The 13,572-nt window shown below is 36.4% G+C and overlaps 1 protein-coding gene across 13 annotated transcripts in view; it reads left to right on the top strand.

Moving 5' to 3' along the window:
* The window catches only part of LOC139949516 (uncharacterized), a 45,851-nt gene that overhangs the window by 15,949 nt on the left and 16,330 nt on the right, over nt 1-13,572 (top strand). The window contains exon 1 of one of the 13 annotated variants that reach the window (XM_071948008.1): nt 8,163-8,525. The exons of the other annotated variants lie outside the window; for them this stretch is intronic. Within the exon in view, the coding sequence (XP_071804109.1) occupies nt 8,409-8,525 (117 nt within the window). The 5' untranslated portion in view covers nt 8,163-8,408. Of the gene's footprint in view, nt 1-8,162; nt 8,526-13,572 lie in introns of those variants that run through there. 13 annotated transcript variants of the gene reach the window in all.

Below are 13,572 nucleotides of genomic sequence, written 5' to 3'. Positions count from 1 at the left end.
AATAAAGATCACAACTTGAACTTTGACCTTTGAACACTTTTTACAACAACAATAACATTTTTCTTTGAGAGGCTAAGATTCAATCAATAAGAGACCCAATAACTTGGTACAGTAACTAAATGTAATTTTTATGATATCTATGGAAGGGACTCTAAGGCAGTGGACACTATTGGTAGTTACTCAAAATTATTTTTTGCATAAACCTTTCTTGATTCTGAGTAAAAGGGAGAGGTTGATTGTATAAAACATTGTGAGAAACAGCTCCCTCTGAAGTGACGTAGTTTTCGAGAAAGAAGTAATTTTCCATGAATTTGATTTAGAGACCTCAGATTTAGAATTTGAGATCAAGCATCTGAAAGCACAAAACTTTGTGTGACAAGTGTTTTTTTTTCTTTAATTATTATCTGGCAACTTCGACGACCGATTGAGCTCGAATTTTCACAGGTTTGTTATTTTATGCATATGTTGAGATAGACCAAGTGAGAAGACTGGTCTTTGACAACTACCAATAGTGTCAACTGTCTTTAAATCAACAAAATAAAAATATGGCCATATCCATGACTTTAAAAATCCATGGACTACTAAAATATGTGCAGAGCCACAACAAAAAGCTCCTCAGATCAATAGCAAGGGTGCAACTTGAAGCATCAGACTAGTATTGGGAGATAATGTTACAGTGAGCAATGCGCAGACATCAAATACAAATGTGCATAATTTACATGATGCTAGACTGTGTCATAGCCAACTCATCTTGAAAATGACTGCTATTTGCTTTTGTGGGATTCAATCTCGTCATTGAATCTACTCTAGACAAGATGCCCCACTGTGACCGTTGTGAGACACATGATCACACGCCTCGCTAGTAAAGCTTACTGACCCCTTTCTTATATTGCCTTTGCTTTAAAATAATGTATGAAACACATACAGTGGTATTAATGCAGCCATCTTTTAATCAAATATATTGCCGTTGCTTTAAATAATATACAAGGCGAGTAAATTGTATTTTAAAATGCTGTTAATGCATTAAAGGATAAAAGTGTAGTGATTGTTTGAGTTACCTATTAAATATCTGTTCATAGGAATCATTAGACACAGATTTGATTAAGGAATGGGGACAGGACGGGTAATTTAATTTGACTAGATTGATGGCTAGGCTTGAAAGCGTGTGTGATAAGATGTATCATATTCATCAAGTTAATGAAAATAATACATCTTAGCACATATATGCTTTTTAAAGGGTCTGGGTACTACACATATATTTTATTGACATATATTTTATTGACCAAACCAACAGCGGACGAGCCGCCAATTAACAATTAGTAATATTCATAATAGCCTGTATAAAAACAATCTGATATGTACAAAGTTAACAATCAAAATAGAATCATCTTAGGAAAGAAAATTAAAGCATACATTGAAGATTAAATAAAATAAAATATAGGGAACAGAAACAGACCACCATGAACGACTGAAAATATATTTAAAATAAATACTTTTTGTAGGACACAAAACAATGTCCACAGATTTACTTTAAACTTACACAGCTTGAAGATAGTGATAGTAGAAGGCTTCCCTTAAAATATTACTCGCTGAGGTGCTGTAGTTTTTGAGAAATGAGTGAAATAAGTCCCCCAAAAAATTTTGTCTAAGGAGACAAAAATTATTTTAGCACAGAAAACGTATTTTCGTGACATTGTTTTACTTTGGCAAAAACTATAGCACCTCAGTTTGTAATATTTTTAGGGAAGCTTTCTACCATCATCATCTTCAAACCGTGTAGGTTTAATGTAAATCTGTGGACATTGTGTTTTGTGTTACAAAAAGTACCTCAATCATTTATGGGAAGATGACTCAGGATAGACTCAACCAGGTTTCATGGGATTAGAATCATCGTAATCTTAGCAATCATATATCATTACAATCATTTGTTTAATAGTCTGGATTCAACAAATGAGGTTGGCCACATGATGGGTCCACAATGCAGTTTCTTCTTTAGAAAATTATTTTAAGAAAAATACTTCTTAGAATGGCTTTTTTGAGAGGAACACAACAACTTTTGTTTTCGAGAGGCAAAAAGAACACTATCATGGGACCATACACATTAATAACATCACTTCTTCCATGTAATGGAAGACATGTAGGCCTACATGTCATCGGCCAAATAAGAGTATGTACTTTTAAATGAGGTATAATTTGTCCATTTTAAATTTATGTTCAGTAGTATACAAAAAAAATTCTTTATTGATAGCAGTTTGCAAATGTTGGGAATTTTTTTTGATGATGATAGAGAAAGTTACAGTTAGTTTTGTGATTATATTTTTACCTTGCCAACACTTATTTGCAATCTAAAACCTCTTTGATGGTGGTAGCTATTTTAGGCTTGTGTGTATTTTTGTGAAAGATTTCAATTGTTGAATGTGAACAGCGCCCTCTTTTGGCGAATGAAAACAATGTATAGTTCTTTGTAGAGTTCTTTGTAGAGTATCTTTACAGAGACGTGATCAGGGGCAACCTGTGCTATCGATGAAAGGAAATTGAGTATACATGTACCTTCCTTCTTTAATGCCTCAATACAATTTTTAATAGTGTGCACTTTTGTACATAACATCTTTCAATTCTGTTTTAAAGGCAGTGGACACTAATGGTAATTACTCAAAATAATTATTAGCATAAAACCATACTTGGTAACGAGTAATGGGGAGAAGTTGATAGTATAAAACATTGTGAGAAACTGCTCCCTCTGAAGAGATGTTTTCAAGAAAGAAGTTATTTTCCACAAATTTGGGTTACAGACCGTTTTAAAATTGGAGGTCTCGAAATCCAGCATCTGAAAGCAAATGACTTTGTGTGACAAGGGTGTTTTTTTTCTTTCTTAGTTATCTCGCAACTTCGATGACCAATTGAGCTCAAATTTTCACAGGTTTGTTATTTTATGCACATGTTGAGATACACCAAGTGAGAAGACTGGTCTTTGACAATAACCTGTAGTGTCCAGCAAGTTGATTGTGTTGATCCTCGGAATAAATCTCTGGGGTTTTCCTTCCACATCTAAAACTGAAACTTCCTTCCTTGTCTTCTTTTGATGGGCTTCTTGGCGAGTCTAAATATTAAAGTTCACTTTTCTGAGAATCATTGGCTTCACAACCAGAACTAAATAAGTGAAACGAAATGGAATGAACTGATCACTAAAGTCAATAAAAACTGAATCTTATTCTCGTGTCTTTCTGGGAATGTTTCCAACTGTCACCATGTTGAGGTCGCTGTACTTGAAACTGAAATCTATTCTGCATGCTATTGGTTTGTAGTGTCCTAGAAACTGGAAGGCCTAAAAACAATACTTATCTTCTTGAATTTATCTATCCTTTCAAATTATTTGCTAGCTGTATGACTAATTGGAAAGCAGTTCATCCTGTCTTATTCTTTCTTTTATCGGGATGGGGAGAGAGTCATAAAAGCAGGCCAGGAAATCTGTACCCATGTAATTTTTATTATTAAAGTCACCTGGAAGTGGTACTTTGTCAAAATAAAGCTTTTGTCACTTAAATATGTGTTTTGATGGGCACAATATGAATAAACAGTTAACTAAGGTTCTAAAAATTTAGTTTACATTTTATTAACAAATTTAAACGTAGGCCCGACCCGAGAGGGTGCTGTTCATGACGTCAATTGAGGCGCGATATTTGAAGCATGACGGCTCGTAGTATTTGCTCTACAGCGCTGGAAAAGACGTCGGACCGGACCACTTTGCAAACTGACCCCATTTTAGCAGCAATACACCTGGTCGACATTGCCGGAAAAATGCAAGAAATAAACCTTTTTTCGAAAAGACAACTCACGACTAGGACTTGCATGTACTTGCACATACGTGTGTTCGATAGAGGCAAAGTCTGCCTCGATTGCAGTCACAAAAGGGGTAGGTGGAGTCACCCCCAAACAACTTTATCTAGTTTTTAAACGTATAAATCATTACAAACAATTACTCAAAAAATTACTTTATTGTTCATTAACATATTTACTCTAATGTTTGAAGGAAAAAGAAATTTTATTTCCAGAATAGACTTTAAGTAGTTTTTTTACATTGCATTAACTGCTTGTTACATTACAAGTAGTTTTATGAACCTTGAACGCAGCTTCTTGAAAAAATAAAGTGACTCTAGCAAGCAGAGTGCAGAGATGGAGGGAGACTATTCCAAAGTTAATAGGTTACAATGAGAGAACGGGTTTTTGTAAGGGTATTAATGTACATAATGTACACTGTGGGCCATGTTCATTTGGGAATGGGCCCTGTGTTTATAATATTCACTGATGTTGACTGACAACAAACAGATAGCAGTCTCTGTAAAATAAGGTTAAGTCTTATGGTGTGAAGGTGTTATTTATAAAAATTGCACTCAGGTGAGCAATTGTTGTCAGAGTCCAGCTTGTTCAGTTTTCATCAGAAAAATGTGTGAAACTTATTTACTTTAACACGTAATGTAGGAAGGAGTACATACATAATGGACTTGTTTTGGGTATGTCCTTTTTGTAAGGATTGGTGACAACAATTTTATTTGTTTTTTTATTTTAGACAGGAAGTGTATGAAGCACTTTATAAATATACTCAGTATTTCCCCAAGTCCTGTAAAACAAAAAACAAAGGCAATTTGCTTAAGGGTGGGATTCGAACTGATTACCTTCCGCGGTGCCAGCTTAGATGTGCACACTTGTGTTAGAATGAGAGCTCAGCTTTAAAGTCACCTGGAAGTGGTATTTTTTCAAAATAAAGCTTTTGTCATTAATATATGTGTTTTGATGAGTGGAATGTGAATAAACAGTTAACTAAGGTTTTAAAAAATCAGTTCTTATGTTATTTACAAATTTAAGAGTAGACCCCGACCCGTGAGGGCGCTGTTCGTGACGTCAATCGAGGCAGACTTTGCCTGTAATGCCTAGAGTAAACACAATTGCAAAGTACATGTACGGACCAAGTCGTGAGTTTGTACGTTTCAAAAAAAAATAATTGTTTTTTTCAGGCAATGCCAAACCAGGTGTATTGCTGCTGAATGCAGAAAAACACTTTTTGAAATGTACCAACTCACGACTTAGACGTACATGTACTTTGCACGTGTGTTTACTATACGCATTGCAGGCAAAGTCTGCCTCGATTGACGTCACAAAAGGGGTAGGCGGAGTCGGCCCCCCAAACAACTTTATATATTTTTTAAACATATAAATCGTGACAAACAATTACTAAAAAAATTGTTTTATTGTTCGTAAGCATATACTCTTATGTTTGAAAGAAAAATAAATTCTATTTCCAGGTGACTTTAATGTTCACATCTTTTCCTCCTTGGAGGAAAGGAAGATGAGCCAAGACATACTCGGCCTCTCATTATTCACTTCACTTGATAAGCTCTTTTTGGTGGAGTGGTTGTGACATGAGAAAGCCGGATGTCATGGGCTTGGGGTCCTTCCTGAATCCTCAATAACCAATTTGGATATTTGTTCTGAGTGCAAAACCTGAGTAAATAGTGTTATGTTGCCGTGGGGGAGGGGGGAGGGGTGGCAGAAACTTCCCAATATTTTGGGTGATCTGGTACTCATTTGAAAAACCTACAATAGAGATACAATATGTACGTTTTATCGTTTAAAAATCCTTTTGAAATACCATGTTCTTTTCAGAACAAATGAACAAATAGCTTGCACAGTGGGTAACATTCCTGCCAAATTTTTTGGCACTTTATTTTTTATCCAGCTTAGTCCAGAGACCATGACACATCTGAAGCCCCCTGTCAGTCCTCACCAAAATAACCCACCAGTCCCTGTGCTAATGTGTGCGCACACTGGTGCAGCTAAATCTTCCTTCACGTTATAATTCGTACATTTCTTGACATTTTAAAAGAAACCCAAGGAAATTGGTGGAAGAAATCTGTGCGTTGCGTGAGATCTGGGTCCAAATTAAGAGAACAGCTTAGCAGATGTATGGTTTGAGAACACATAATTCGCTTAGCCCAGAGGTTCGTCAAGCCCTTTCACAAACAGTATTCACCACATGGTGTTGTGATTAGTGATCCTTCTCTGCTAAGAAACTTTAATCGGAGATCATTGTGTGCTTACTAGATTCAACAAATTGGCCCCTGTTGATACAATATACGGCTCTCTTAGAGTCTAATTGCTAAATTTCTAAACATGATTATTGCTGATTTCGAGACTGTTTAGAAAAGAAAAGCTAAACCAGCATGAAGTCAGGGTACAAATAGTTTCAATAAGTGCCTTCGGTACGTCAAACTCACATTGCCACCTTCACTTTTTGCCAGTGGTGATTCCTGAATGAGATTATTCAAAAGAGCAGAAATTATGGGATATTTCTCAAGGTTGCCTTAAATAGATGGGTCTGATCTCGAAACTACTTATTGCTGGAAAAATTTACTCTTTGGGACAGACCATCAATCTTGCTTTTTGTTTTAACTCTTCTTCTGAAGACGAGATAAGCGTACAAGAATCTGAAAATGCTTGGTGTAAAACATCATGTAAGTATGTTTCATTTGTGGATTTCAGATTTAAATGTAAGTGTTAGATTTATGGATTCAAAAAGCTACATTTTAAACAGAGATCCTACAGACTGTTGAAAGGTCACAAACCAGACAGAAATAACACAATTTTGTGACTGGACTGAGTCTGCATTAAACTTCTTGCTGTGTATAAAAAGATCATCAGTTAACAGTGTAGTTTTCATTTAGGATAAAGTGCATGAATTGTTTTAATCTGAAAGCTCACAGATTTTAAAACCTCTGGAAATATTGTTGTATGAACTTTTTCCCAATACTGAAACACATGATTAAGCCTAAATATATTTTAATATGTAGTAGGTTCACAATGTATTCAATTGTCTTGATGTGGAATGAAAGAGTACTAGACTTTGTGGTTTTTAGATACTTTGAATTTGGAGTCTCTTGTGGATTATTTGGTTGGTTTACCAGACTTGTGGTCTTTTGATGTTATTTTGTGGGTTGGATGTTTGTTGAGTCAGCCTTGGTCTTGAACTTAATTTCATTAACATTGGAATATCAGATGACAATAATACTGCATAGATGATTTTCCAATTAGGATTTTTTGTTTTACTCATGAATTGAAATGCTGCATGAATATTTCCCAGTCCACTCCCAATATGAGGCATGATGCACTTTACATGTCTTCCTTTAGCCACTCATACAGGATTTACCATTTGTTACTTCAGAGAGAAGTTAAAAACAAAATGTTCAATACATATTTTTAAAACTACTATAATAAGTGTAGTACTTGCTCCTGCATGCTGGATCAAAATACCTGGACAAAAATCACTGGGCAGAACTTCTACATGGCCCTCGACTTGATGATGACTTGTTTCTGAGTGTTTGTTGGTTTTAACTTTGGTTCAATCATGTACACTCAAGATATGAGAAGGAAAAATGGATCGCCATTGATTGTAAATTAGGCATCCTGTGGTCACATAAATGTTTGTGAATCTTCGTTGGTTGTCTCCTATTTATATTTGGTAGTCCTTTTTACCACTTTGAAGCATTTGACAAGTTGACTTTTGACTCACTTGTGACTAGGCACATATCACAAAGGCCTCATCATCATGCGGGAATGTATCAATGTCAGCGATGATGAAATGAGGGAGATGATATGCGCTCCCTTCATCTTGCGTAACCACGGGCTACAGCTCACGATCTTACAAAACAACCTGCATCACTATGCTTGGCTACCATCCAACAAAAAAACCATGTCAACCCCTCCTTGAGTCAGCTCCTTGGAATGTGAAACTCGCATCCTCTCTCCCTGGTCACCCCTTGTTGTCAAACCGGGCCTCATCACTGTGTATGTGGATGACTACTATACAAATAACCAGCACATGAACCAGTCTGTAAAGAAAAAACCCCACAACCAAACCTCCAGAATTGCTGTAAATATTAACACATCAAAGCAAATCTCTTATCATCAGTCGCACCCAGCTGATGCAAGGGAATTTGATTACCACCCTCGCCAAAAAAAAAAAAAAAAATGGTAATGAAATAAAGGTTATAAAATACCAAATAAAGAGACCACTCCTAGACCAGCTAGCAGCAGCATGTATTGTGGGTCTACTAGTTGATGAATAGCATCATGTGCATCATCCCATTGGTAAGGTAAGTGTCATGTGACTGCACTTGGCTCCTGGTGTCATCTATAGTCAGTATACAGCTGGCCCCGATCCAAGCATTGTTTAACTTGATGAAAGTCATCAGTAGGACAACACCATCGTTGGGTGAGGAACTTTGTGACTTTTTGAGGAGACTTTTTGTATCGGCAGACTCTCCATCGAAACATAAAGTTTGTGACTTGCATCTCAGTCTTAGTTTGCTCATTGAACGTCGTGACGAGGAGTATTTTGTAAAAAAAGGGTCGTCATGGAGGTTGATACAAAAGTTCAGGATACTTTGAATGCTATCTGGGGCGCCATCGCTGCCTTGAACCGAAGAGTGGATACATTGGAGGATAAGATCAAGAGGAAAGAAGAGCAAAATGTAAGTCTCTTTGGATCATGTTCTGGTGTGCATTTTAGGCTCCATGTGTTCACTTTTGAATAACAGAAATTCGAATAAATGTTGATGATTGTATTGATTGGTAAAAAATTGTATATTGAATGAGTGGTCCCTTGGTTTGGATGGAACTGCACCAATCTTAATGATGAAAAGATGTTGCTCATACACAGTGGGTGTCAACCTTGAAAGCCAACCTATCTTTTGTATTAGTTTTTCAGTTCACTTACGAAAGATGAAAAGTGTTTGGTTAAATTTGTGACATTTCTTGAAAACTACTTTTGAATGTTACACATCCCCCAACCTGGCCCCACCCCTGTCCAATATACAAAATAATAGGGACCATACCCATTGACTTGATTAACAATTAAGTGTAACAAGATCTCCATAATGCTATTTCACTTGTTCTCCCCAGATTTTATCTTAGGTCTTACTCTTTAGGATTTGTCCAATTAAAGTCGGAGTGTTCTCTTTCTGTTGCCTGGTTCCTTTTACATCCCGGTAGTCATAATATTATTATGGTGAGGCACCAAGAATGCTGGCATACCTAAGCTTTTGCTTTGACTATGTCTGAGCTAGAAGAACTGCCGTTACAGACATGACCAGTCAAATTTGTTTAAAGGAACACGTTGCCTTGGATCGGTCGAGTTGGTCTTTGAAAAGCGTTTGTTATAATATGCATATGGGTAGAAAGATGCTGTAAAAGTAGAATACTATAATCCACACAAACATGTCTCGAAATTGCACGGTTTTTCTTTTACCTCGTCGACTAACACGGTCGGCCATTTATGGGAGTCAAATTTTTAACTCCCATAAATGGCCGACCGTGTTTGTTCGCACAGTAAAAGGAAAACCACGCAATTTCGAGGCAAACTTGTGTGGATCATTGTATTCTACTTTTAAATTATCTTTCTACCCATATGCATTTCATAACAAACGGTTACAAACGCTTTTGTATAGACCAACTCGTCCGATCCAAGGCAACGTGTTCCTTTAAATCAGGTGAAAAAAAAGAAACAAGTTAAGAAAGTATAACCTAAAATCTTACCTTTGATCACAAGTTGCAAAGTTATATTCCGACTCTACTTTGTATTTATCCACCCCCCCCCCTCCCCCATACCACATCTAGCCTACAATAGGAAAAAACAGCTAAAAAACTGCCATCTTTGAGGAGTTGGAATCTTGTTTAAGACAATTGCTGTGGTGAGGCAAGAGAAATAATAGGCAGGTGTGGTGTGTAAACAGACCAAGACATGTTGAAAATATCTTTTTGATGAAAAAAACAATGTTATAACTTTTTGAAAAACTAAAATGAAAATATGTAAAGGATTTGAGAAAAAACCTTCAAGATAAAACAAAAAGTTAAACAAGAAAATTTCAATGCCACAATAATAAATTCTGTAACTATTACCTCATGAACAATTCTATGATAACAAAAAGCAAACCATGAAATGACCTTTACATTACAGTGATTCACTTAGTAACAATTTTTAAACAGTTATTTCTGTTGAGACTTGCCTTGGAATCTTCTCTGACCCTAACAACTGAACATATTTGAATGGATCTTTGATGAATCAAATGTGTTAAAAAACATCTAATTGGTTTTGGAGGAAGAACTTAGCCTTGGAATGTTAAGATAGGCATTTAAAGTAAGTTCTTAAATGTATAAAACTTTGGGGGGTTTTCTTTTTTCGGAGGAAATGTTAGAAGAGGAAACAGTAGATGTAAAAAAATTAATAGAGAAATAGTTCACTGTAGTAAAATGGTTTTTTTTAATTATAGTTTCTTTTATTATGATAACATGTCAGAAATAAGGAAATAAAAATGTACCGACGAGTTCTTACACGGCCGTCTAAAGCCGGCAGGGTCGAGTAGCCGTGTGATAAAGGCCCGAGCCGAAGGTGAGGGCCTTTAGCGCACGGCAACAACCCTGCAAGCTTTTAAACGGAGGTTTTAAGAACGAGTCACTACTCTTTTATTCCCATTCATAAACGCCGCTTTGTTAAAAAACGTTACAAAAATATAATTACAGACACTTTGACAGTTGAAAATTTGAGGTTTGAAATATTTTTTTCAAAAACTTTGTGAAGAGTCTGTTGCGTGGGGTTGTGGGAACTGTCTGGGGTATTTATGAATGGGCAATTAACTTTTTCAACAAATAAGCCGATGTTTAAGTGGCATAAAAACAGGCAGTCATCAAATAATTACCCTTACAGAGCTGTTGACTAACCTACACTAGACTTTAAAATGTGAAAGGTAAACTAAGCGAAGTACCCACGATCGTTTCACCTTTGTGACAGCAGGTAGTGAATCTGAAGGGTGTCAGGTCACCAGTGAATTCCATGACAGATTTAATAAAATATACAAATCCAATTAGTCCAGTGCTTGGAGGCTATGGTGGCTGCTGGACACTTGTGTTTCAACTTCTAATTCTAATCAATTGGTGCAAATGTCAATTTGAGTTGACTTCTTTTTCTTAGGTCTTGATTTACAGAATTATCTTAATTAAGAAATAGGGTCAAACTTTGGGAATATTAATATTATTAGTGGGTCAACAATGAAAATGGAGATCAAAGGGGGGGGGGGGGCAGGCCTGTATGCTTGTTTTTGAAAGGATAAGGGCACAAAGGCATGTTCTCCTTGGTAAAGGGCAACCTATGAGGAAATTGTTAACTAATTGCTACTACTAGAGCATGTCCAGGGCACGATGGCATTGACCAGGGGGGCATGGAGGCAATCGCCTTCTTTTTTGCCTCCTTGAATTGTCAGACCTGGGATGGAGGGAAGGGGCTGGTTTGACCACAAGAAGATACCTGTAGAATCCCAATGGACAATATCAAGGGTGGGAAAACATTTCTCAATGCTTTTGTGTGACAGAGTTAAATTTGTAATGCCAACATTATTCTTTTGTTGTCCCATCTGTGGCCCTTATGATGGTCAACCTCAAACACAGATGTTGTGGTTTAATGGTCCTTTATTTGTTTAAATATCTGTATTGATAAACAACATCAAGGTACTCTTTTGTTAGAATTTGAATTTTTATTACAACAGTTGCACATTCAGACAATTTTTTTCAAAGACATCTGATTTGTTTTTTTAAATCTGTGATATATGCGTAAAATGTGGTGTTTTGTAAATCTTTAACAAGGAACTCCGAGGTATGTTCTTAGCCCTGATCCAAGTTGTATGAAATAAGTCATTTCACAGTTCTCCCTCATATTAGGCGAAAGCTCCTGCATAAATGCACTCACATTATGCTTAATCATGAATGTTAGTGTAAAATGTTGTATTTACGCTAAAAAGCTACATACCTCTACAATATATGTAGCCCTGCACTGAACAACAGTGTTGTCAAACATACAGTAAATTATAAATTAAACTAAAATTCAATTTGGAAGTTACTGGAAAATAAATAGATTGCTTTAAAAATCAAGAAAAATTGTAATTATACTGTAATGGCAGCCCAGGGGTCGATTTCACAAAGAGTTAGGACTAGTCCTAACTTAGGACTAGTCCTATAAGATATACAAATTGCATGGATAGTTCTAAGTTAGGACGAGTAGCTGGTCCTGACTCGAGGTAAGAATAGTCCTAACTCTTTGCGAAATCCACCCCTTAACCATGTTAATGGCAGTCAGAACAGGTTTGGCAACATTCCAGGGAATGATTGGCTCTCTTCTTACACCAGATTTTCTAATGTTGCATAGGCGCACAATAGAGCCACGGGCTACACGTGACAGTAATGTAATTAAGATCGCTTTATTTTGTGTAAATTGCATTGATTCTAGGTTTGTATTCAAATTTAAAATCTGTTTCATTTGGTGCAGCTGTACAACCTGTGACTAAATGTAACACATGTTGTAGAAAATTAACAAGTAAACTGGCAAGGATCTTTGACTTCATGCCAGTCACCTGATGTGGTCGTAAAGGGGAGCTGGACCTTGGGACCCAACCGACCCACGTAAATCTACCCTGAATTAAACTACTGTCATCTTTGTGGGGCATCAATTAAAACTTGCCAGGACATCTCTCTTTCTTCAAATCAAGAATGTTTCCTGGGATATTGTTGACAATCCTGCTCCTCCTGAGATGTTTCTAAATGAGTTTTATCTGTGTCTTGTTGTGTATAGCCGTAGATGAATGTTTTGTAATGTTTTGCTTTAAAGCACTGGCACAGATCAGAGACAATAAAAAAAAGCAGTTAAAAAACAAAAATTCTAATTTTAGAACTGGGAAAATAGAATTAGTTGTTGTTAACTGCTCACTAATACCACAGAGCAATAAACTAGAGTTTATTGCTCCATGCTAATACAAGGAAAAGGAAATGCAATTTTTTAATTGTTTTGTTTTATTTTAGAACTCTCAACAGAAATAAGTGTTTGGGATATATCACTGCTAATATTAGAGCACAGAGAAGGTCCATGGTCCGTTCTATGCACATAGTAAGGAGCTCAACAGGGTGTGGCTTGATTGCATGTTTAGGATGACCATGGAGGTAGGATGACCTTGCATAGTTTAAGCATTGAGGTCCAATTCTATCTCCATACTAATCTCCTGGAGTCTAAACAACAAAATTCTGGGAGTCTAAAAAAAGAAACCTGGGCAAATCCTGATATATGTAGGCTAGTAGAATGGACATGTGATGACCTTGATGCTAGCTCACTTTATGATGATGCTACATGTACATGTAGTAAAACCCATGGACTGCTGGTAAAACTAAGTGAAGTGATTAGCAAAGCTGACTGATAATGTCATATCTAGAGATCCACATTGTTAAAGGGGTAATTAGGATGAATAGTAATGCTCACAGTCTTGTGTCCTTGCTCTGTAATGTACACGTGTACAGCCAGTTGATGGCTGACTTTATCTTTATTGCATTCCAGCTTGTTATGAGAAAAAATTCCAACTCATGAATTAAATAAATCCAACTTTTGAATCAAGCATCAGTTCTTGTACTTTTTGTAGGTTATAAACTATTGTTAAGTGCAATTTAAAATTGTAGACATTTGTAAAAAATGTGTGACTGTACACT

The sequence above is a fragment of the Asterias amurensis genome, chromosome 1, assembly GCF_032118995.1.
Source record: "Asterias amurensis chromosome 1, ASM3211899v1".
Lineage (NCBI taxonomy): Eukaryota > Metazoa > Echinodermata > Asteroidea > Forcipulatida > Asteriidae > Asterias > Asterias amurensis.
The sequence above is the reverse complement of the archived record's forward strand: the minus strand, read 5'-3'. Positions and strand labels throughout refer to the sequence as shown.